Source organism: Hermetia illucens, chromosome 6, assembly GCF_905115235.1.
Source record: "Hermetia illucens chromosome 6, iHerIll2.2.curated.20191125, whole genome shotgun sequence".
NCBI lineage: Eukaryota > Metazoa > Arthropoda > Insecta > Diptera > Stratiomyidae > Hermetia > Hermetia illucens.
Genome location: NC_051854.1, coordinates 84,633,708 through 84,659,725, shown reverse-complemented (window position 1 = coordinate 84,659,725; position 26,018 = coordinate 84,633,708). Strand labels below are relative to the sequence as shown.

General features: G+C 40.4%; 1 protein-coding gene across 1 annotated transcript in view; it reads left to right on the top strand.

The window, feature by feature from the left end:
* The window catches only part of LOC119658852 (28S ribosomal protein S9, mitochondrial), a 162,219-nt gene that overhangs the window by 128,599 nt on the left and 7,602 nt on the right, over positions 1-26,018 (top strand). Inside the window, exon 7 of the mRNA XM_038066604.1 lies at positions 25,196-25,358. Within this exon, the coding sequence (XP_037922532.1) occupies positions 25,196-25,358 (163 nt within the window). The remainder of the gene's footprint in view (positions 1-25,195; positions 25,359-26,018) is intronic.

The window sequence follows — 26,018 nt, the reverse complement described above, 5'->3', positions numbered from 1 at the left end:
TTGGCCTACCAGTACCGGGTGTATCTTCGACATCCACTACACCAGAACGAAACCGATCGAACCAACGCTGTGCTGTGCGAATCGTTACAGTATCGGACCCATAAACTTCATCAATTCGCCTTCGTTGCATTTTTACCTCTCAGGTAGTCAAAATGTAAAATATGACGAATTTCTTCCTTGATGGACTCCATCTTTGGTATAACTTGAGACTGAAACGTACGATCATAAAACTGTCAAAGAGACATCTGTAGCTCAGATTGTCATCTTCAAATCGCCGTATAATTAATGAAATTGAATTTAAGAGAAGGTGGCTATGAGCTATTAAAATTTCGTATTTTTCTTTTCAATTTACAAATAAATGCAATTAAATTAAGTCAAACTATTTTAATTTTTATTCACGGATGTAAACTTCTTGTGAGATTCCACAAAGCCCGCCTAAAAGTCTAACTACCGTTTAACAACCGCATTATAAACAACACGGGTAAGTCAGCTGCTTACGGTCGATCCTAGTCTTGCAAGACTTCATAAATTACTACCAACAGCCGCAAGTTACAATTATCTGACAGATTTGTGATACCTCGTTTCAACTTTTTTTGCTCAATTGTTTACGGATGCCAGCATATTGATTTATGAAAATGATAACATCATTTATCGGTTAACTTCCTATTAAAGTAATATAATATGCATAATGGAAAGTTTCTGCAGAAAAGAAATATTCAATTCTATTTTGGAAGCTAAACAAATTTCCATAACAAAAACATAAATAGCCTTAACAGCACTAGGAGGTTGGGGGTTGAAATGGTCAGTCATCTTCTGATATTTTATGTAGTCATTTGGAAATTTCTCAAGCATTATCAACTTTTTCTGTAATTTATTTATAGTGATTTGGAAAATTTTAGAAGTTTCCACTTTTTTCCTCAGTCTTCAATAAATTATGAGTATCGAACGCTTTATAGAATAACCGGTAATTACAGCACATGTGGGCGTAAGTTTCATTCAGATAAAAGTCTAAAGATAGTTGGTATTATTCTGGATTCACAACCTAGATACATATGGAGTTGCTAGAGATGTTGAAATTTTGCACAATGAACATTCTTGCCACAGAAGGTGTTGTTACCTGTATTACCTGTATTCCATCTAAGTAAAAGCTCTGACCAGTTCCGTTAAGAACAATTTTCGGACAATTAATTTCAAAGTTTCTGCTTGTAGTTTAGACTCGCCATTATTCTTGGAACATTACTATTTGAAAAGAGATCATTGAACTTGCAAAATTTGTAGTTACCGTTGTCAATTTACGGATTCAAAATTGGAGTTAAATTTCTTATAGTAAGTCGTCTTTAAGGGGGTCATCCCGTGTGAAGGCCGTTTTTTTTTTGGCTTTTTTTAGAATTTTTTTGTGAAGAACTGGATAAAGATACGAATACGAATTTTTCACGATAGATTTATTAATATCTTGAGCGTGCATAGTAATTTTTTCACCTCGATCGCATAGTTGGTTATTGAAATGCAGAGCAATTTATACACCCATCTCCAAAAAAGGTGTTTTTCTGCTGCCACGCTAGTGGCATTTTAAGGTACAGACTTAACTACAGTGTGCAAACTAGGATTATTAAAAAATATTAAAAGGTAAATTTTTGGTGCCTTGTTAAACTTTTTTTTGTGAATTTTGGTGTTTTTTCAGGGCTTCTTCAATGAATAAAAAACAAGTCGGGAAACCGGAAGCTTGACGCTTCAGGTATAAAAGGTTTTGTGTTGCCCTATGTGAGGAGCATAACGTAGTTCTCCATTGGCTTATAGCATTGACCCGAGATATTTAAATCGCTCAGTCCTGGGCAGGTTACTACCATTGCCAGAACTCAGCGACTTAAATATCTGGAGGGGCAGATTACTGCCATTGAAAGAACTGAGCGATTTAAATATCTCGAGTCAATGCTACCAGCCAATGGAGAACTGCGTAATGAAATGTTTCAAGCATTAACGCCACCTGGATGAAGTGACATTCCACAACTGGTGTTCTTTGTGATCGACGTATCAGCGCACGTCCCAAATCTAAAATTTACTGCAATGTCGTCCGTCTGTCGCTCTCTATAGTTTGAGTGTTGACTATAAAGGACAATGAACAGCGTCTTGCGGTAATGGGGACGAAGATGTTGCATTGCGCTGGTGGCGTGACACGTTTTGATCACGTCTGAAATGAGAATATCCGCGTTCGATATGGGTTTGCACTGATCGTGGGAAAACTGCAAGAGAGGCGTTTTCGATGGTGTGGTCACGTAATTCACGCTAACGAGAATTCAACAACCAGTATTGGTCAGAACATCGAAGTCAATAGTAAGCAACCAAAAAACCGGCCAAAACAATGGTCGCATGATACACTGGATGGGGATTTGAACGTCTCACGATTACATCCTGATCAGGCATTTGATAAAATAAAATGACGAAACCGATCACGACGAGCCGACCCCGCTTGTGAACTGAAGGCTGAAGAAAAAGAAGAAGATGTGAGGAGCGATGAGCCTGACAGTTCCGTGTCACATAGTTAAAAATTCTATTGGCATCTATTTTTTAGAAAGTAATTTAAATAAATCATTTGATGGAAAACCCTGTATTGAAATAGTCAACCTCATACGCTTCACACTCTGAGTTCAATATTATTAGCAAATGCCAACAATTTAACCAACATCAAATATAAAAAAGGGCTAGGGAGAATTAGATTCTTCTTGAATGGAATTTTAATATTTTACTCGAATTTCAATTATTCTCGTTAATTATGACGTCAGCATCTTATTTGTATGGCTTAGGATGCTGTTAATTAGCACGAAATTGATAAGTTTGAACTACTATAACTTTCCCAATAATAGTTGGATTTTCATGAAACTTGGTATGTGTATGCACGAGGCTGTCCTCTATGTCGGTGCAAGTACACTTTGGAGTAACTTAAAGGCGGTTTTTCAGTCAATTTCTAAAAGTTGATAATATACTATTAGTAAGTTTATTTGAGCAGATATCGGAATGGGACATATTTTGAGGCCTAGATTTCATCTAGGTGCACCACTCCGATTTTTTCCGGATTTTTAGATTGGGTAGTTTCCGAAAATGAGTCCTGTCTCACTTCAAGTGCGTACATTTTGACTCGTTACTCACGCACTTTGCAATTTATGCCAAAACTAATATTAGTTTCGGAAAGTACAAATCGAGACCTTTCATTTGATACCCTACACAACTATATCCGGTGAAAAAAATTTTTGAATCCCCCCTTTGCATGTATGGGGAGCCCCCCTTTAAACTCCACCTAAATTTATGCCACTCACTGTATGCGTGGGATTTCATAGTTCCCATCTGTCCACCAAATTTCGTTCAGATCGGTTTAGCCGTTTTGGAGAAAAATGCGTGTGACAGACAGACAAACAGACAGACAGACAGACATTGAATCGATTTTAATAAGGTTTTGTTTTACACAAAACCTTAAAAACTACTGAACGAATCGCAAATGAAAATTTCAAAGAATTTGGTTGGATAGATTTTGGGCTATAGTGGCAGCCGATTTTCAACATGCAGTTTCGAGAAAAACACATTTAAAAAGTAGAATGCGATTTTTAACCATAAAACCTTAACTGACTATTTGAAATAAAGCGATCTCGATTTCACATGCTTTTCGTCAAGCTCTTGCCAGTCAAGCGCATAAGCAAGTATCATTTTTGCAACAAATGGTGATCTCCAGTCAATTCCTGCTCCAAAGAAATTGGTAACAGGATTTCTCAAAATTTGAAGCAGTGTTAATACTCCCTTAAAACTTTCTCCATCTTCAAAAACAATTCAGCACATCCAGAAGTTGAATACTTCAGATATCAAAAGTTTTGCGTTTTTGTTAGTAAGGAAAAATTTTTTTTGCACATTTATCCGTTCGCATAAAGCTAAAAATTCAAAATATTCTTTTATGTATTTCCAAATTTGAAAGTAAACGGAATGATCTCCAATTATTTACTGTCCTCAGAAAGAGGAGAAGGGAAAACCTTAACCTACAATTAAAACTATTGTGTGAATGGAATCATCATCATCATCAACGGCGCAACAACCGGTATCCGGTCTAGGCCTGCTTTAATAAGGAACTCCAGACATCCCGGTTTCGCGCCGAGGTCCACCAATTCGATATCCCTAAAAGCTGTCTGGCGTCCTACGCCATCGCTCCATCTTAGGCAGGGTCTGCCTCGTCTTCTTTTTCTACCATAGATATTGCCCTTATAGACTTTCCGGGTGGGATCATCCTCATCCATACGGATTAAGTGACCCGCCCACCGTAACCTATTGAGCCGGATTTTATCCACAATCGGACGGTCATGGTACCGCTCAAAGATTTCGTCATTGTGTAGGCTACGGAATCGTCCATCCTCATGTAGGGGGCCAAAAAAATTCTTCAGAGGATTCCTCTCTTGAACGTGGCCAAGAGTTCGCAATTCTTCTTGCTAAGAACCCAAGTTTCCGAGGAATACATGAGGATTGGCTAGATCATAGTCTTTTACAGTAAGAGCGTTGACCTTATGGTGAGACGTTTCGAGCGGAACAGTCTTTGTAAGCTGAAATAGACTCTGTTGGCAGTCAACAACTGTACGCGGATTTCATCATCGTAGCTGTTATCGGTTGTGATTTTCGACCCTAGATAGGAGAAATTGTCAACGATCTCAAAGTTGTATTCTCCTATTCTTATTCTTCTTCGTGTTTGACCAGTGCGGTTTGATGTTGTTGGTTGATTCGTCTTCGGTGCTGACGTTGCCACCATATATTTTGGCTTGCCTTCATTGATGTGCAGCCCAAGATCTCCCCCCGATTGCCGCCTGCTCGATCTGGAAGAAGGCAGTTTGTATGTCTCGGGTGATTCTTCCCATGATGTCGATATCGTCAGCATAGGCCAGTAGTTGGGGGGACTCAAAGAAGATCGTACCTCTTGCATTTACCTCAGCATCACAGATCACTTTCTCGAGGGCCAGGTTAAAGAGGACGCATGATAGGGCACCCCCTCGTCGTAGCCCGTTGTTGATGTCGAATGGTCTTGAGAGTGATCCTGCTGCTTTTATCTGGCCTCGCACATTGGTCAGGGTCAGCCTAGTCAGTCTTATTAATTTCGTCGGGATGAATGGAGTCGGGGAATAGAAATAGATTTCGCTGCCTGATGCAGTTTCTCCATGAGTAACCGCGCAGTTTTTGACGAACCTGGCTTGATTCATGCTTATTTGAACGATGCCACAAATACGGTTGTCAGGAATGCGTTCAAAAATCTTCATGGTATGGGATAGCAACCGGATCGGACGGCAATTTGAAATTCTGCTGGACTTTCTTTCTTTTCGCAAATTGGAACTATAGTACTTTCTTGCCAATCAGGTAATGTCCTATCTTCCCCAATAACCCAATTGAAAAATTGACTGAGCCACAGTATTGAGTCCAAGCTCTTCGCTTTCCAAAGCTCTGATGCGATAACGTCGTCGTTCTATTGCTTCCTCGGCTTCGGTCGCGCTGACAGATGAGATTGCTCCAAATGTCGCCAGTGCTTTTGGAAGTGGAATATATTGGCACGAAATATTCGTGCCATCTATCCGTCGCGGCCCGTCGATCGGTTGGCAAAGTACCGTTCTTACCATTAACGCAACAGATGTAGTCGATATTCTGTGTGTGGTGTCGACTTTTGACCATTGAATATTCAGTTTATCGGAAAGCTCTTTGTAAAGGACTGGTTGACGTTCTTGTAAATTTGTCAGTTGGCCAGGGTTTTATCAGGGAGAAATTTATCATTTTTTTTCACAGACCTCAGGACATCATCATTCCAAATCTAAGTATTTCAGTTTATCTCGCTTATCAGAATTGATGACTCCGATGGTTGCAGAGACCACTTTGTCAATCGCATTTTTAACTTGGTTCAGTTCTCATAATCGCATAATTGTGAATATTTCTTCTTTTTTTTCACGAAGTCGGATATAGTCGATTTAGGTTGTAGTGTTCCCACTATAGGAAGATGATACAATCGTTTAATAAACCATGTATTGACAAGTACTAGTCGCTAATGTACGCAAAATCGACTATCCGCTCGCCACTCTCATAACGTGCTCAACAGCCTTTCTCATATCCCACAACGACGTTATAGGCATCAGCAGGCACATTGCAAGTCTTTGTATCGATAAGTTGCCAAAAGGCATCTTTCTCGGCGTCGACCTGTGTGTGGTGCCTATACATTGAAGAATCGTGCGATTAGCTGATATAATAATGAGCTTTATCAGCCGATCATCAAATCGCGCGACTTCTTTAATGGCATCACGGAAACTCTCTGAGGTTGCAATACCCACATGAAGCAGTGTTCCACTATCATCAGTATCAACGACATTTTCAAGTCGAAAATTTACTGCAGTGCCAGTCGTCGCCCTGTCGTTCCCTATGGTTCCGAGTGTTGACTGACTATAAAAGATAATGAACGCGGTAATGGAGACGAAGGTGGGCCGTTGGACCAGTAGCGTTAGACGACATATTCGACATATTCGAAATGGCGGTATCAGCGATCGATATGGGGTTACAGCAATACACGTGGAAGAATTATGAGGGAGGTGTCTTCGATGGTATGGTCACCTAATTCCTGCTAAAGAGAATTCACTTGCCAAGATTGGTGTGAAAATCAAAGTCGATAAGAAACTACCAAAAGGCCGGCCGAATCAGCAAAGGCTTGATACGCTGGATGGCAATTTGAAAGCCTCGCGATTGCGTTTAGCCGAGCAACCGATCAAGACGAACCCACCCCGCTTCTGAAGGAGACAAAGGCGAAAGGGAAAGAAGAAGAAGATCAAACAAAATTGCAATAAATAAATTAAATTTTCAAGGAAACTGGCTTTCATTTCTCAAAATTTCTTTCACAAACACACACGCCATTCCGTACCCAAAACTTTGAGGTCCCAACTCATAGTTTTCACTAAAAAATAGTTCGTTATATACGCACCTTTACGATTCACATCAATAAACTAATTTCTACAAGACTATTCCTTATATGATTTAAAAAACTACCGCTACCACTACATTTCCACTCTTTTGGCTTGGTCTGTCTGGCTCCCTCTGTATCTGAATATGCAGTTTTTATTGCATTAACACAGTGAATACCAGGATCAACTGGTAAATTTTGAAGTCTATACATTTTATTATTGAAGATTAAAACAGCTTCATAAGCTCCTTCACGTCAAGATACATAATTAAACGAAAAAGTGAAAAACCTGCGCCTGATAAGAGAAATATAATATCATTTTAGACTCTTCTCGGCTTTATGTACTTTTTTCTACAATCATAAAAACTAGTAATATTTACTTTTTTCTACAATTACAATAACACATATATTGACTTTAGTTTACTCCATTTCTTCTGATAAAATTAATTCTTTAAAGTATAAATTTCAGAAGTGCAAAAAAATAAATGAAAATATTTGACTCATTTAACTGCCAAGCCTCTAATGTTCTGAAAGAGAAAGTCTAGAATCAAAATTTGAAGCAAAGATCATAAAAGCAAGTGCAGAATGTCGAAAATCAGAAGCACGCCACTTCAGGTATTCTCATTCATGTGTTTCTGTAAAACCACTTGTTCCATTTCATCATCATCAATAGCGCAAAAACCACTTTTCGGTCTAAGTCTGCCTGCAACTCCAGGAATTCATCAATTCGATATCCCTAACAATGTTCTGGTTGAAAAAATCAAAAATGACTGACGGTTTCGTCCAGGGCAGAGGCAACTCATCAGACGCTGCTTCACCTCTGCCTTGGGAGCAGCGTGACCGAAAGTGCCAACAGGTGGAAAGACTCGCCCATCATGTGGATGGGGACTTAGGATCCCGCAGATCCTAAACAACAACCTAGCTTTAGCCTTAGTCTAGCTTAGACTACAACGACTGGCGTTTTAAGTCCAATATAACTCGCAACCTTGTCGAGTTTTTGCGATGATAAAAGGGAGCGTCTTTCCACCTGTTGACACTTTCGGTCACGCTGCTCCCAAGGCAGAGGTGAGGCAGCGTCTGATGAGTTGCCTCTGCCCTGGACGAAACCGTCAGTCATTTTTGATTTTTTCAATTTTTAATGCTTGGGGTGCTACGCTCCAAACTAGGGATCCATGGACTATAAAACGAGGGAGTAAGTTGCTCCTCATTTAGTCCGGTCCACCATCATGTGGATGGGGACTTAGGATCCCGCAGATCCTAAACAACAACCTAATGTTCTGGTGTTTTGGCCTATACCGTACTTCCACTTGTGGCTTTCTCACGACTTATTTTTTCACAATAGATCTTATTTTTTAGACTTTCCGGACTGGATCATTGTCAATTAGATGATCCACCCACGGCAGCCTATTTTGCGTGATTTTATACAACATCGTTAAATAGGCTTCCAAATCGTCCTTCTTCGGGCGATTCTTTTCTCGAACATGGAAACAACTTCGCCATTTTTCTGGCTAAAAATCTCTGCGAGGAATATTCGTACATGAGGACTGACAAAATCATTATTTTGTACTCACTGTAGCGTTTACCCTAAGGTGGAGTCCCTAGTGTCAGCAAATTTACCGAAGTTCTGTTAAGAGGGTAAAGTGGGTTACCAGAAAACTCGGTGCCCATCGGTCACGATTTTCTATGGTGGAAATAGGAAAAACCGTGCGGGCACTATTTCCACTTCATCCAAGCTGACGCTGTCAATTCGAGAGGGAGTACTGAGTAATGCCCACACTTCGTTGTAAACAAAGCTTGTCTTGTCGATAAAGGACGACAAAAAAGCACCATGACCGGATAGTATTTCCAGGGAAATTTGTATTCAAGTATAGACCAAACCTGCTACTCAGCGCATTCAATCTATGCTTAGCATTAGGTGGTTTTCTCGTCCCCTGAAAGATTGCAAGGCTCGTACTGACAAACTAACCCAAATACAATAACGTCGGTGTACCGTGCCCCCAGTATGCTGACTGACGCAACACGTGTTGCCGAAAATTTCTCTCCAGAACAATTTGATTTTAGGGCAGGGCGTTTAAAAATTAGTGCGATTGAGGAAGTGATCCAAGCGGTGAACCGGCTGAGGAACGCAATCGCAACTATTTTCGACTAGTGCGACGCTAGATGTAAGAAACCCATTCAGCTCTGCAAGGTGATACGACATATTCAAGGTTCCTTTGGAGATATTGAGGGACTATTTAAAAGACCGAACCATACTCTAGGAGGTCGAAAAAATACAGCGCGAAAAGAAGGTCACATCAAGGGCAGCTCAGGGATCTATTCTCAGTTCAGACCTTAGAAACGCCTGATACGATAAAAACAATAGATCTACTCAACACGTCATCGCTTTAAAATTGGTGAACTATGACGTTGAAATTTTCAGGGGATCTCAATAATAGATAGAGCCCGCTTTGAAGTTTCGAACCTTCAATCGCATCTTCCATCGAATATTTACTAGCGGAAATTTCTTGCTTATCAAATAAACCTTACAATTTACCTAATCCGCTATCAGTTTCCATTTCACTTCGCTCCGATATTCCGATATTGTTAATAGTCCAGGTCGGAGCTCACCAAACGTTTTGTCAGCAAACACACTGATATTATCTTCTACTCTTCCTGTTAAAATCTTATAGTACATACGAAGTATTAATATATTATATCTCTGTACCTCTTGTTTTTTTGTGGATAGGCCAGATAACAGGCTTTGAGTACTTGTGCGACATTCGCTCTTGAACCCAGATATATGTTTTGCAAGTCTAATTCAGAATTTTCCAAATCAAATTCCAAATTTTCCAAACAATTTCAATTTTTTCCAAACTGATTTCAGATTTTTCCAAGCCAATTTCAGAATTTTCCATTTCAAGTTCAGAAATTTTTCAATGTTCTACTGTAAGGTTTTATACCAACATTTTAAATCTGGACCAGGATGCAACTTATGCAGTGAGAGAAATCTTAGCTACCCATCATTTTCATTTTCTATCATTGTTTGATTTCAGGGTCTGTGAAAAAAATATAATCGCTTGAATCTTGTTCTTCTTCTTATTTTCTACGGAAGATTTAACAAGATCTCCCGCTCGTCAGTGGACATTAATGAGGCCCTACACGAAACGGCGAAATTAACTGCAGTCATAAGTACACGGTTTTATATCAAGAAGTTGAATAAAAAATCACTGCTAGCGACGGAGACTTTGGCTTTGGAAACTTTTTGCGTCAAGGGCCTCTGATACCTTATAAGGAGCCGAGATATTTCACTTCGTTCCTGCCCAGGACGCATTTGTTCGAGTTGATACATAATTTCGAGAGAAACAGGGTGGAAAGAAGGTATCGCTGATATAGAATGTGTTGATCGTGATCATCCGAAGTCATAAATATAGTATATTGTCTAAGTAGCACCACGCGAACGGTCGGTCCCGCAAGTAGTGGATTGCGATCATTGGAAGGCCCCCTCATTCTCCGATCGGGACCTTGTAAATGGCCTTGCGGAGATCGATCACAGAAAAGGCCCTGCTTAACACCTCCTACAACGAATCTTCGATGATGGGCAGCGGATAATGAGGCAGGAAGACAGTGGGCGGGAGTTAAAGGAGAGATAGAAAGAGGGAGATGGTGTTAGTTATGTATATTGGGGTGGTTGGGCTTAACGTATTGTGAAGGGGAATATGAGCCGGTGAGGAGCACGTTGAGCGCGTTGTTGCGATCTAGAAGGTAAAGGATAATCTGGGGGAATTTATTGACTGTGAGGAGATTTTCCTGAACGCAGTTGAGATTGATAATTCTGTTAATTAAAGGGTTCGGGTGGTTCTTGCACTTTGAAAGGAATTGTATGGCCTGGTTGACGGGGAAAGCAGCGGTACGAGTGATTTCGCAGATGTTGTAGAGGATGGTATTCAAAATGAGTTTTGAACGGTCTTCATTTAAAAATATTCCGTCAGGCAGTCGTAGGAAGCATCTTTCTTTATAGCACAGTGCTGCATCTGCATTGGTGATAAGTCGTACCAAAAAATAAGGCCGTAGGCGATAATGGATCTTATGTGCTGTTTATAGCACATAAGTTTGATATTGTTGGGAGGAGGGTTTGGGTAAAAAATAATGGGGCGAGGTCGTAGACTCCATCTTCTAGCTTTAAGAAAAGTTTTCGTCATTTGGGGAACATTGTATCGTTTAGAGTTCATTCTGATTCCTTGGTATATGACATCACTGGTATTTGTAATGGTTGGTTTGTTAATCTGGAATGAGATGTTCTTGATTGGTTTGATAGTTGTTGATGTTCAGAGTAGTATTATTGGAGTCGATTTGCCCATTTTTCGACAAGTTGCGTGAGATTTTTTTCTGCTATTAGTCACTAGAAAAACATCATAGGCTAGGCGGCGTTAAATATGCCGTGTGACAACAAAAACAAGAAAGTTGGTAAGAGGGCGCTTCCTTGATGAACATCGGCAGAAGCACGAAGCAGTTTTGACATTTTGTTAAGGGAAAGTCGCACCGCGTCCTTGAAGAACTATTGTGCCCCCAGTTTTGACATACCCGCCACACTTCTCATTTTACTTTTCGGAGCTTGGTATAGCAATGTAACCCAGCGTACGAGTTCGTTTGACCGTAGGTGTTATCGTAGAGCATACCAGATGAGTTCGCGTGGCATCCAGTCACCCAGTCCCCAGATCCAGAAATGCAATGTAAAGAGGGTGATGATTCTCACGATATTTCTCCATGAGTAATCGCGCAGCGTGTTTCGCGTCAGAAGTTCCGCAATACCTGACAAACCTAGCTTGCCTCGCGGTTATTTGAACGATTTTGCGAATCCGGTTCTCAAGAATGTATTGAAAAATCTGCATGGTGTGGGACAGCCGGATCGGAAGGTAATTTGAACATCGCAATCTAGAGTTCCCCCAACCGCGGGGGTAACAGAGATCACTTTCTTTGCTTTCTTGCCTCCCCATTGGTATTCTTGTAAATTTGCCAATTGGCGAGCGTTTTATCATTGAGAAATTTGTGGTTGAGGCATTTCTCTTCAGGGACCCACATTTGACCATCATCATTCCAAAGTCAAGTACTTGGGTTGATGAACTGCTTACCAAGCTTGTTGACCCCGTTACATAGACCGCTTAATGGATCGTATCTTTAACTCGGTTCCACGATTACTTCAAATTCGTAATAATTGGTAAGCGCGTAAGTGATATCAGTTCATCTTTCTTCTCACGAAATCGTCACCATTTAACCAAGACGGCGATCATCAACCGATTTTAAAGTGCGATGGCCTCATAGGGAACAGCTTTGCAGTCTGTGACGGTGGTAAATGTCTCTGAGCATGTATGCACTTTACTGTTTCCACTATAAAGTATATTCGCAAGTACAAGATCATGGGTGCCCGCGAAATTGACTATTCGCTCGCCTCCCTCATTCCATGGAATTTGTTGCCGTCTGCCTTTTCACCCACGTAATTATTAAGGTCACCTACAATGATGACATAGTCATCAGCAGGCACGTTACAGGTTTTTGCATTGAGCCATCTTTCTCGGCATCAGGTCGCCCTGTGTGTGCGATCAGCTGATATTATGGTAAGCTTCATCAGGCGGTCATAAAATCGTTCGACTTCTTTAATGGTATGACGGAAACCCTCTGAGATGGCAATGCCAACACCATATTGAGTGTGTGAGCGACCGAAATGGAGAAGTCTATAACCGTTTTTGCCGCCTTTTTCGAAGGGCTTTTGCGAGTTTCTCGGTCTTTCTATTGAGAATGCCAACATTTAACGTGCAAACATGTATTTGTTTTGCTCGGACTAATCTACTTATTGCTGACGGCGTCCATGCGTCAAAAACCCTTACCCATTTCTCGACAGTACCGGGGCCCGTTTTGCCGCGTCGACTGAGGTGAACGCCCTAGCAGTTTTTCAAGGCCTACGATCATTTTGGATGCTTGGTCGATTTTCGCGGGACCTGTCACCTAAAGAGATAATTTAGGTTAGTACAAAGTACGTTGCCTAAAAGTCTCTTCCTTTATCTGGCCTTGGGACCAGCATGCTATGTAAATAACACGGCTGGAAACACTTGCCGGAAAGCCACGAGGGCTTTGATGACTTGCACATCCATAGCAGGAAAAAATGGGGTTGCAGCCCGAAGATACTACTTTGGATATATACTGCAATAGTAAGGCCAATGATTACCTATGGAGCGGTAATCTGAGCAGAAAGAACCCAACTCAGCACACAAGCCAGGGAATTACATAAGCTCCAAAGGCTGGCTTGCGTGTGTATCAGTGTGGCAATGAGGACATGCCCAACGGTATCCCTGGAGGTCCTTTTGGGATTAACCCCTCTCCATCTGCACATACAGATGCAGGCAAGGAGATCAATATTCAGGATGGCCGGTAGTATGAGTGAGGCGGGGAGCTGCCTAAATCGAAGGAAGATTGATATCCTTTCTAGGCGGTATCCGGAATTACTGCAAAGGAACTATAGGGCGATAGCCAAGCAGCGATCAAGGCACTTAGGTCCAACCAGGTGAACTCTAAACTGGTATGGGAATGCCTTGAGAGACTGAATACACTCGGCTCGTTCAACAAGGTCTGGATAGCAGGTTGGAAGGCAATGAGGCATCGGATGAACTAGCCAAGAAGGGAACAGGGATGCCTTTACACGGTTCAGAACCCTTCTGAGGAATCGGAAACGGTTTCATGGCTATGAATATAAGAAATGAAGAGAAACGGTTGAGGGAACTATATTGGGCTGAACTATCACCTAGGGAAGCTAGGGATATCTACGGACACTGCCTGCAGGTTTTGTGACGAGGAGGACGAGGACGTCCTGGGACAGTGTCCGGCACTTGTGCAAAGTAGGTCGAGACATCTGGGAGAACACTTAATACCAGATGCAAAGCTGAAACATCTGGAAATGGGGAACATACTAAAGTTCCTAATGGTTACAGGCCTGCTTGAGATACTATGATCAATAGGTACACCATAACCAGTAAAAGGGGCACAATAGTTCTTCAAGGACGCGGTGCGACTTTCCCTTAACAGAATAATAATAATAACACCGCGGAGTTGTGTGTAAACCGAGAAATGTACAAATTACTATCTATAATATTTCAGCTTAAGATACTATAAGTATCTCATGCGCTTTACAATTAAATTTCTATTTCAGTTACGTAAAAGGCTTGAGAACTTTTTTATAGTAAAAAAGTATCCTTGATTTCCCCTCCTGAATTTATAGGAGTGCATTAAACTTTTTTGTCTAATTCAGATATAATACCACTGTCTGCGTGAACATTTTAACAGCTTGTCCAACTTCTTTTTAATTCTTTTAAGATTCGGTCGCACGCTGCCATACATAGCGGGAAATATTTGTTATAATTGCTCTAAGCGCCAAGCATTATGAAAGTTTGCACAGCTTAAGTTTATGATGCAATCATACATATTCAACTAGAGTCGAAAGATTTGAATTTTCCGAAGAAAAAGATTTAGAAAGTCTTAGGTCCATTATGCAGGCAACATGTATATTCTGAACTGGCTATTATTTTTTTTTGTATTCTTTCCGGTATCTATTTAATTTTAATATTTTGCGCAGTTCTATTGCAGCACAAAAGATATCGCTTAAGGTTCATATATTTTCCATTATCTGGGAATATTTAAAAAAATCTTATGATTTTTATGATAAAAATTTAAATTCAAATGCTTATTATATTTCATTTAAAAATTCCAAGCACTGTAAATATTTATGCAATAAATTAGAGAAGACAAGTCTGCAGTTTAGTAAGGAAGGTATATTTTAAACTTTTATTGGGTTCATTCATAATCCTCTTGTTTGCTTTAAGCATGACGTACTTGACTATGACAAAATTTAACTGAAACCTCAGTGGGACTGTCACAATCTACTCAGTTGATAAGTTCACATCTTAAAACTAACAAGTTATCGGTTCTCTGATAAATGTTCGGGGAATGATTACTTTTCCGGCTTCAGATTGTTTTCTACGTAAAAACGTATAATATTCATTGTACTCCTGGGAACTGAAGCCTATGACTGTCGTTCGAACGACCGCAATACATCTAAGTATTAAATAGTTTTTACATTGTTAATCTTGATGGCATTCACAAATAATTTTAACAAATCATCATCATCATTGGCGCAATAACCGGTATCCGGTCTAGCTTTGTAAGATAACCCGGTTTTGCGCCGAAGGCCACCAACTCGATATCCAATTGTCTGGCGTCCTGGCGTACGGAGTCGCTGCATTTGAGGTAGGGTCTGCCATGTCTTCCTTTTATAGGCTATCTAGGATGGATCCAGATCCACTTCGTCAGGACCTGGAGCCACGCAGATCTCTCAGAAATTATGCGGCTTATCTAATTAACTTTAGTTGGGAGATTTCCATCGTGATCAGAAAATAGATCATATGTGCATCCTCATAAATAAATCCTTCATGGGAGATATACAATTAGACGAAATAAAGGGCTTATTTTTGAGATTTTTTTTTAATAGAAAATTGATATTTCACACTTATGAAACTATACAAACTTGAAGACAATATATATAATATTGCATGATTGTAGGTTAATTAAAAATTCTTTTCGAATTTATCAAAAAACAATTAATGATATATAGAAGCCAATGGTATTGCTTAGATGTGTAAAAAGTTTCTAGTGGATCGGTTGAAAAGTTTTCGCGATATCCTGTACACCGATTTCCAAAATGTTTTGAGATAAACGCCATCAAGAATTTTTTCCTAGCAATTCCAGCCTCTTTAGTTGCAGAAAGGCTGTGCTGCTCCTGCCGCTGTTTTCGCTCCTGGTCTCTTTTTTCAGGGTAGTTTTTCCACGTTGACCCAATTTAGAACTGCTAATTATCCATAACTTTTAAGATAGATGAATAGCCTTCGTTGAACATTCCAGCAGCCACAAAGGCTGCTAGCTCAACTATTTTGAGGCCCCAAGGCAGGTGCTTGGCGACAAGACGCCAAACGATTAAACTGAAGCTCTCGTTTGCATTTTGCGGTGCTGTGCAGTGCTGGAGGGTGCTGCAGTAGCTATTTATTGGCTCCTACAACTTCGGCTTTTTTCCACCTACACCAGCTGTTGGCTCCAATAGGGCTATATTCATACCGCGGGTTTTCGTCGGTTGAACACCGATGGTAGTAAGTGACCAAGATTACTTTTTTCATTTCTTCTACATTATTAATATTTTTTCTGATTGCGAGTGCAAAATATGTAGATAATTTTTCAATACGCGCATCCGTTAATTTACTCCTGCCACCAAGATTCTGTTGGTTTTTGGCATTTCAGAGCCGAGTACCCATCCTCTTTGCCACGTGGCTAATGCACTCACTTTTTACAACTGGAACTTTTTCGTCCTATGAGTTTACGTCTAATATGGCCTTAAAAGTTTTTGAGTCACCGTCTCCGAGGAAACTGCCATATTTCACATCGAACTTCTCTTCAGGGGGTGAGAACATTCCAGTGATAGAAGTAACTTCCATCTTGCCTGCGGAACCCTCGTGATTTCTCATGCACTCTTCTGTGTGATTTTCACAAATCCATTAAACCGCAAAATAAATTTAATCCTTCCATGTCAATACCTGGCATGCGCATAACAAACACTATTCTACGATTTACTTCGTAGTCACTGTTTATAAGTGGGTCTGAATTTATTTCGCGGCGAGCGCAGCGGCACGTCAGAACAAGTTTAAATCCTAGGCCTCGATTTGAACTCTCCAAAAATTTAATTGTCTGCTTACACTCTCGGCAAATACCGTGAAAAATTCGATAAGCCACTATGCGGATTTCACGGAACATCCTCACTACTTGCGGCGAATAGTTTTCTGGAAGTAGCACTATTTGCGGTATCTCCGGCAGACTCATTTCTGTCTTTCGACGCGCGCAGTCCTTTGGCCTTGACAATCGAGACGGAACTGCCCTTTCACCTTTTGGGTACGTAGACATTTTCACGTTTCTGCGTTCCTCGCAAATCGCAGCTCAAATCCTCATTTGACGGGTACTCCATATCAATCAGAACTACACTCAAAACCTTGGAGTCACTTTTGACAATAAGCTCCGCTTCGATACCTACTGCCTCGAAGTCACCGATCGGGCTGCAAAATTATTGAATTTTATACTACGCCCCTTCTCTAATTTTTACTTCTTTTAACCCTCCTTAACTCTATTCTATTCTCTATGCTTAGTGATTTAGTCACCCTCCCTTTCTAGAAAAGGAGCAATGTAAATCCACTCATTCTTTCTTCTTCAACAAAAAAAACTTTACCCGTGAATCCTAACCCTCCCGCTTTAGCTCTCTTAAGTTCTTCTACGCATAACAACGTAGAACCTATGTCAATTTATGTATATTTTTCCAACTTCCTACGAGTCTGATGGACTCCGCCTCTACCGACATCACTTGCCGCCTCTTATAATACACGTAACGCAGGCTTTTTCAACGTGTCCCTTGCGGAGCGCGAAATGTATTTCGATTCCCTGGTTCTAGGACTATGTCGACTAACGCCCAATAGTATATTAATAGTTTTAACGTTAAGGTTTTTGCTTCCTCTTCCTTCTAAGGACAGTATTGAATTTGAGTTTACTCTGTTTCATCATCATCAATGGTGCAGCAGCCGATATTCGGTTTAGGCCTGCCTTATTAAGGAACTCCAGACATTTTGGTTTTGCGCTAAGGTCAAGCAGCTCTATATCTTTAAAAGCTGTCTGGGGTTCTGGCCTACTTCATCTGAGGAATGGTTTGCCATGCTTCCTTCTTTCTCTATCAAAAACTTTCCGGGTTGGATCATCTTCATCCATAGAGATTAAGTGACTCGCCCACCGCAACCTATTCAGCCGCATTTTAACCACAACCAGACGATCATGATATCGCTCAAAAATTTCGTCGTTAGATAGGCAACAGAATCATCCAAAATGCTTCGAAGGATGCTCCTCTCGAATGGGACTAAGAGTCCGCAAGTTTTCTTGCTAAAAACCTAAGCCTCCGAGAAATACATGAAGGCTGACACGATCATTGTGTGCATTTGTGTGCATTCGGTGCAGCCCAAGATCTGGCACCGTTTGCTCGATCTAGGTGAAGGTAGATTCTACATCTCGGTTTGTTCTTCTCATAATATCAATATCGTCATTATTGGCCAGTAGTTGGGTGGGCTTGAAGAAAATGGTGCCTCTCGCATTTACATCAGCATCGCGGACCACCTTTTCCAGAACCAGGTTAAAAAATATGCATGATAAGTCCTCCCTTTGGCTTAGAACGTTATCGATAACGAATCGTCTTGTTATGTTGATCGCCTCCATATTTAACCAGTTTGACTGTAATTCCATCGGCTTCTGGCGACTTATGATTTTTAAGCCAATTGATTGTACGGACTGTTTCCTTCATGCTTGGTGATGGCAGCATTAGACCGCCGTCTTCAGTCAGCGGGAACTCCATCTCGCCGATATTTTGGTTATTGAACAGCAGAGATGGATAGGTGATATATGTAATATTACAAAAGTGATATCACTTTAAAGTGTAATATCATATTACCACCAACGAGCACGATCAAAACATCCCCAAACATTATAAAAACACCTATCATCATCGCATTACCTAGCATTATCGCATCACCTAACGCCAACGTACTACCTAGTATTGCTGCATCACCCAACATCAGCGCAATACCTTGCATAACCGCATCATCTAACATCAGCACATTACCTTGCGTTAACGCATCATCTAACATCAGCGAAATAACTTGCATTACCGCATCATCTAATATTAGCACATTACCTTCCATTATTATATCACCTAATATCATCGCATTACAAAAGTGATGATGATATTACTTCTCAGAAAAGTAATGTTTTGCAATGTAATGTCAAATTATAAAACATCACCGCTCTTCATAGCACGTGGCGTCGGCAGTTGTCAAGTTCCGAGCTGATGCCGGCGCTGAGCATCGCTTTTAAATCTACTTTTGTGGTGGTTGCTTGTTCTCTTGGCTGCTTTGGGTTGGCTTTACATTGCTGTTGAGCTGAAAAATTATTACGGCTGCTAGTGAATATGTGGATGCAGATTTTTTGCTTTAAGTGAAATTGATCCGTAATGTGTGTGATGTGTGTATGTTGCTGGCGCTAGACCAAATGTCGGGTTAGCAAAGGCAGTTGAGATTAACACAATGTTTGTCTTTTATGATATATGCTGCTCAAAAGTTATGAGGACCTTATCTATCGCACTTCACTCTCTCTCTCTCTTCATTCTTGTTTATTGTGCATATGTGTACTCTATTCGTAATTTGGTTCTGTTTACTTCTATTGGCATTTGCGTAATATGGCATATAATGGTAGGATTAATGGTAAGAAAGCGGGTTTAATTGCATCCGAAAAATGCTTACTTACTTTAGTTTCACTATTCACTCTGTTTGTCGACTTTAGTGGGCGTATCCTTTTACTTCTGGTTTTGGAATTTGTTCAATTTAATTTCATCCTATATGGTGTAAATTGTCATTTGATTTTTAAATATGCCAATCCTAACGTTATACAATTTTAACATACTAGATTGACAGTCCTAAGCTTGCTAAAGTAAGAAAGGAAATCAACTGATTAGGTTTACAAATAGCGTTCTTCCTTTCCATTGCGAGAATACATTCATCGCCGAACCAGTTGTTCCGACTTTGATAACGGTCTTCAGGTGGTTAATTTGCTGATGCTTGATCTTCAGGACATTTGTTAACGGTGGATATTGCGGCATTCATTTCTTCCTTATAGGTGTAACGTAGGGCTTTGTTGTGGATGGCGTCAATGTTCATTCTTACCTGATGATTTGCGTGGATTCTAGTGGGTGTTGTGGCCCCATCTGTATAATCCGCAGTCTGCTATCTTTCTCACCCTCGCAAACACAGAGTGCCATTCGTTCATGTTTCCAAAGTCAATAAAAACAAGTTTTATTTTTTAGCTGACTAAGAAACCTACTCCGAGCATATGATTTATTGCTTCATCATTTCTCCCTCCCAATAGATGACCACTATAATATATGGTGTACTGGCTTTTTTCCGGAAAACCAATCCCTGTCCAGTACATTCCTTTTAACGCCGTTACTTCAGCCTTACATTGGGACAAGGTATCGGCTAGTTGCTTGGCAGCTGCTTTTCAGTATAGCGAGCACATGTTCTATGAACAAATTCGAGGCTTCACAATTTTGGTTTTTCGGGTGGGGTTGTCGGTCCTACTCCGCCTCCAAACTGGAAAATCAATTGTTAGAATTTACCCCGTTTTTAGACGCGAAGAGATTCGTCTTCATCTTTCTCTGTCTGCTATTTTCGTTAAGAAAGAACTCCCAGCGATCACTATGTGGAGGAGGAGGAGCAGGGTTTGGTAGTGGAGCTGTTAGTGTTAGTTCAGTAGGCATTCCCTAGATTTTATTCCATTTTAATCCACGTTTCGCCCTGGGACTTATACTATTCTTTGATCACGTCTTTGTCTCCTTATGGTTATTGTTGGTGAATACTACACCTTCTAATCTTTGTTTTCGGTATTTAGCTGTTGAAATTGCAATATAGTATTTTTTATCTTGAGAGATTGGCTACCTGCTACCGAAGAATCGACCATACCTGATGTCGTCGAGATTTCCAGTTTGAGTGCGTAACAGTTTGATTAATTGGAAATCGAGTGATATACAAACTATTAGGTTAGCTTTTAAACGTCACGTCAATGGGTAATATAATATCACATCACTTTTCTCTCACTAATATCACATATTACACTCAGCAGCCGGTATTATCACATTCATAGCGTAAAATGTACAGTCGCGCCAAGGTGATATGAATGGAGAATAAACGAGCATCGTTCATCTTCATTTTTCCACGTCAAAGCCAGGCAAAACAACAAGGAATCATATCATTTAACAGATTCGCAAGCGATAGTCCGCATCGGCTCAGCATTCGACAACTGCCGCCACTTGCACTACGAAGGACGATGATGCTTGGTGATGTTTTGTACTTCGGGACGGACATTTCAAAGCATTACTTATCACAAGTGTAATATCATCTTCACTTTGTTGATTTGGTGATATTAAGTGATGTCTGGATCGCACTTGATGATAGTAACGTAACATTACACTTTAAGGTGATATCACTTTTGTGATACTACAGACATTACCCACCGTAGTAAGTAATCGATACTAGTTTATTGCACTGCGTTCATCGTCCAATGTAAGCTTTCAGAGGGTACAGTTTACGGGTCCATAATGAAAACGGTCAAACGTGAATCTTCAATCCATTTAATCACATTCAACCTGAATATTGCTCCTTTCTCCATTTCCAGACGCAGATATCTTTATAAGTCCCCAATCGTGTCTACCTATATTCATATATCATATATGGATAAGATAAAATATTAATGTTTCATACTATTATAACATATCTAACAAAATAGGCCAGCCAACATATGAAAACTGCAATAGTCAAAGATGTTTTGAATGGCTTCAAGGTAACAAGTTCAATTGCAGCGAAATATGCAACAAGCGCTCGCGTTATTTAACTCACAATCTGTGATAATCATTTTATTACCAATGTTACTGCGATGCTGTGGAGCGGAACAATTTAACGTCAGACTAAGTGCGATTTGTTGATTTTGACCGAGAATGCATTGAAAGGGGAATTTCTTGATTTGATGTCTTGTCTTTCTTGGCTGTGACTAAAGCAAAACAGTTTTACAAATAATTTCAAGGAAATGGTCATCTTTATTCATAATTCGAATTGTGATGTAGTAACCAATGACGTGAAAGTTCGCACTTGTTGAGTGCATGAAAGTCCAGGGAGTTTCACATGATTACGTGTATGTTGGGGATGTGGATTGAATTTGTGATCATAGTCAGAGCCCCGAAATCAACATTAGATTACTCTGGAATTTCGACATGTATTATCTGAAGATTTGTATTTCCTAAAAAGCAGGGATATCTAGCGTATGCGAATGGATCGTTGGATATATAATTAAATATAATGACTTGAATTTAAACGCTAATAAATCCTTGTTTGACTGGGAACTTTTTCACAATAACGTATACGGCTCATCACAGACACACAACATGTGACAGCAGATCCTCTCCTATCTGTTCGGTGTGCTGCTTTCTCTAGTCAACGAGTTTTGGCATTTGCCACTGGTAGATAACTTCCCTCCTAAACAACCTGCTAGGGGTAGTCATTCTTCTGATGTCTTATAGTTCGAAGGCCGCTTATTTGTGTCTTGCCAATTTTGCTGGCTTAGGGAAAGCCTTTTATATCTACTGAGGAAGAAAGTAAGTCAAAAGTAAGTAAGGATAGATGCATATGCAAAATAATAAACTAATTGTAGTAGGAACGCTACTTTTTAAGGTTTTTTTTTCAAACAAAACCTTATTAAAATCGGTTTTCTCTCTGTCTGTCTGTCCGTGACACATATTTGTCTCTGAGACTGTAGTGGCAATTGACACAAAATTTGGTGGAAAGGTGGGAACTGTGATCGCTCACGCATACAGTGAGTTACACCCTTTTACGTCGAATTTGAGGGGAGGTCCCCATACATGCAAAAGGGGGGTGTAAATTTTTTTTTCACATTCAAATATAGTCATGTAGAGTATCAAATAAAAGGTCTCGGTTAGTACTTTCCAAAGCTGGTCCTAGTTTTGTTGGAAAGATGGGGAGTTCGGGGGGTCGAAAGTGATGATTTATTTAAGGAAGCCATTCTCAGAAACTGCCCAAGCGAAAAATCTGAAAAAAATCAAGAGGCTGCCAAAATATTGTGCCTAGCCTCCGGAATACCCTCCATGCCGATATCCCTTCAAATAAAGTTAATAATAGTATATTACTATAATTTTCAGTAATTGACTTCAGAACCCGCCTTAAACCCATCCTAGCACCACGAAATTTTGCAGCAATGTAGGCTATAATATAGAGCTTCATCCTACCAACTATTACTAACAAAGTTATAATAGGTCGAAGTTGTCACTTCTTTGGAAATTCAAGATTTTGAATGTCAACATCACCCGAAAGTGAATATTCTCACATAATATATACGCCTATTACGTGTTACGTACTAGTGGACAAATTCACACTCAAATGTCTTTATAAAAGAAATATACAAAACCTTTCATACCTGAAGCGTCCAGCTTCCGGTTTCTGTTCTGTACCAGCGCTCAGCCTTTGAGAGTGCAGACGTATCGGTTGCCACGTTCCTGGTTAGTTAGTCTGATGCATCTGCGGACAATCAGAGAAATTATCCAAAATTCGTCCGGGGTTTCAAGCGGTTTCAGGTTCTCGTATACTGTGAATTGCTCGTACTTTCGCTGGCAGCGGCACATAGGATTTCTTCTATGGCGTAGTTAATCTACTGTTTCCTTAGATGAGTTCTGAGAACGAAACCTATTACACTTTTCAGGACATACATTTTGGGCCCTCAATCTCCTATGTTTCACCCAATATCAGAAAAAAGATCAGCTTCCGAAAGTACTAGTCGAGCCCTTTTATTTAATACCCTGCATGTATGGGGGCCCCCCTTAAACTCAACAGAAAATAGCACAACTTACTGTATGCATGACAAATAATGACTGTGATTAGTGAGATATCAGCAAGTTTCCTGCATTTAGCAATAATGGGATGACCTTTAGCTAATATCTGGTGAGCACAGTCGTGTTTCCGATGCGCTGTTGAAACATTTGCTGATGGTTTCGTGATCTGGATGAATTCGCGGAGAAGATCCGCGCAATTGATTGAAAAGGTAGTTTTGATGGATGACATAAACTTGATTGGTTGTTTTATGAAATAAATGAACTCGAGGCTCAGCGTCCATTGAGGAAATCCTTCGCTGTAACACAACCTATATTGTGGGCAGAGACTGTTGCTTTCCTGATTTGACTGTGTACAAGATAGTCCACCTTGGTGTACCTGACTGTCAATTCGGATGATGAGTTGCTCCTGGGATGAATGACTGATGCTGACATGACAGTGTCGTTTATGGCAATTCGTGAAAGAATATCGTCAGTCATTTTGGATAATTTGTCCAACCCAAGGTCATCTGATAATACTAAGAATGGCAGCTCAGGAGGCAGTTTATCAAAACCAAAGTCATATATGGCCAAGTCTATGAGGTTATATGAGGTCATATTGCGAAGTAATTAGGAGGGTTTCTTTGACGCTGGAAATTGTTTTAATTTGTCTTTTTCAGGTAAACCAAAGCGCCCGATGGTATGCTACCAAACTGTTGGCGCCAATGTCCGTTAGTTGCTGTGCGACTGAGGAGTCTAACCCGCTGATGACTGCATTAAGTTGCATCGTCAGCTATCGCCGAAGCTGTGAACTCATTTTCCCTCAATATGAACCAGAGTTGGGCGGCCTGGTTGTTCGACCAGTGCTTCCACCATGATATCGGAGTGTTGAATTTGATGAATTTTTCCGACTTCCATTTTGCACACCTAATAATTGGGATTGAAAAGTTCATTTCATTCACTTATTTCTCCTGTTGTCTACGTGATGTTCTTGAAGAGGGCGCCAAGAATGTCAGTTACATAGTCCCCGAAGATCAGCATAATTCCTAAATACCGAAAAGTTTTGGTCCCCTACATGAGGATGGACGATTCCGTAGCCTACATAACAGCGAAATCTATGAGCGATACCATGACCGTCCGGTTGTAGATAAAATCCGGCTCAATAGGTTACGGTGGGCGGGTCACTTAATCCGTATGGATGGGGATGATCCAGCCCGGAAAGTCTATAAGGGCAATATCTATGGTAGAAAAAGAAGACGAGGCAGACCCTGCCTAAGATGGAGTGATGGCGTAGGCCAGGACGCCAGACAGCTTTTAGGGATATCGAATTGGTGGACCTCGGCGCAAAACCGGGATGTCTGGAGTTCCTTATTAAGGCAGGCCTAGACCGGATACCGGTTGTTGCACCGTTGATGATGATGATTCTCCATGAAGAGAGTCCGAAATTGTCACCAAGTCAGACAACTCCCGCGAATCATTTTTATCAAATTCCTAATTTATCTTCACAACCATTATGTGATGCCGCATTTTGCACTTAATAACTAAGTGACATGGTAGCTTCAGTAATAATCGGCAAAATTGCTTTAAGACATTTGGATTGTTGCTACTGATCCGTTTCCTTTTCACGAATGCACTTGGAACCCTTTACGATTATATAAAGATTTAGTATTCAATCCAAAGGTTGGGTCCCCTTTTACTAATAAATATATTTTATTGATTTTCAGATAATCTTTCCACTTCTATTCACGGATATGTTGGGCAAAGTCGATGTCGAGGCAAACGTTAAAGGTGGAGGTCCTTCTGGTCAAGCTGGCGCTGTTCGGTACGGACTTGCTAAAAGTCTTAGAGGTTTTGTCAACGAAGACATGATTGAGAAGATGCGACTTGGTAAGTATATAATACACATGTATCTATTTACATTATCACAAGCTGTCCATCGTTTATTCATATTTTTCTACATTCAGTGCGGAAGCTTCCCCAATAGAGCATTCCCGGATATTGACGATTGATAGTTTAGATTAGTTACCTAAACGCCAACATCCGACCAAGCACGGAGAAATGTAGAAGAACTGAACTTCTTACTGTCCACGTTCAGTTCTGGCTACAACCCAAACACGCTGCCTACCGAACACAATTGATTTAACTAAACTTTAATTGAGACACGTTGTTCGCTCGGCTTGTTTTACGTCACACATACGGAACCTCTGTTATCTTGGAACTCATATAATGGCCATTCCAACTTCTCTTCGGGCAAACGTTGGGGGCTTAATTAAATTAGTGACCGCCTCCCTCTAATGGAGAACGCGAGTGGTCAAAGTTATCATACACAGACTGAATGTTTTTTATTATTCGCGAGTTTGAAAATAGAGAAACTACGAGGGGCCCAATTTTGAATCATGTACTATTCGGACAGCAGAAATTTATCAATGGCGAGCTGGTGGTGATTTGAAGAATTTTAAAATAATTATTTCGAGATTGATTGCCTGTTTGGGCGTTCCAATTGAGGTGTTGAGTTTATGATGCTATGAGTGTGTTCAATGGATTGCT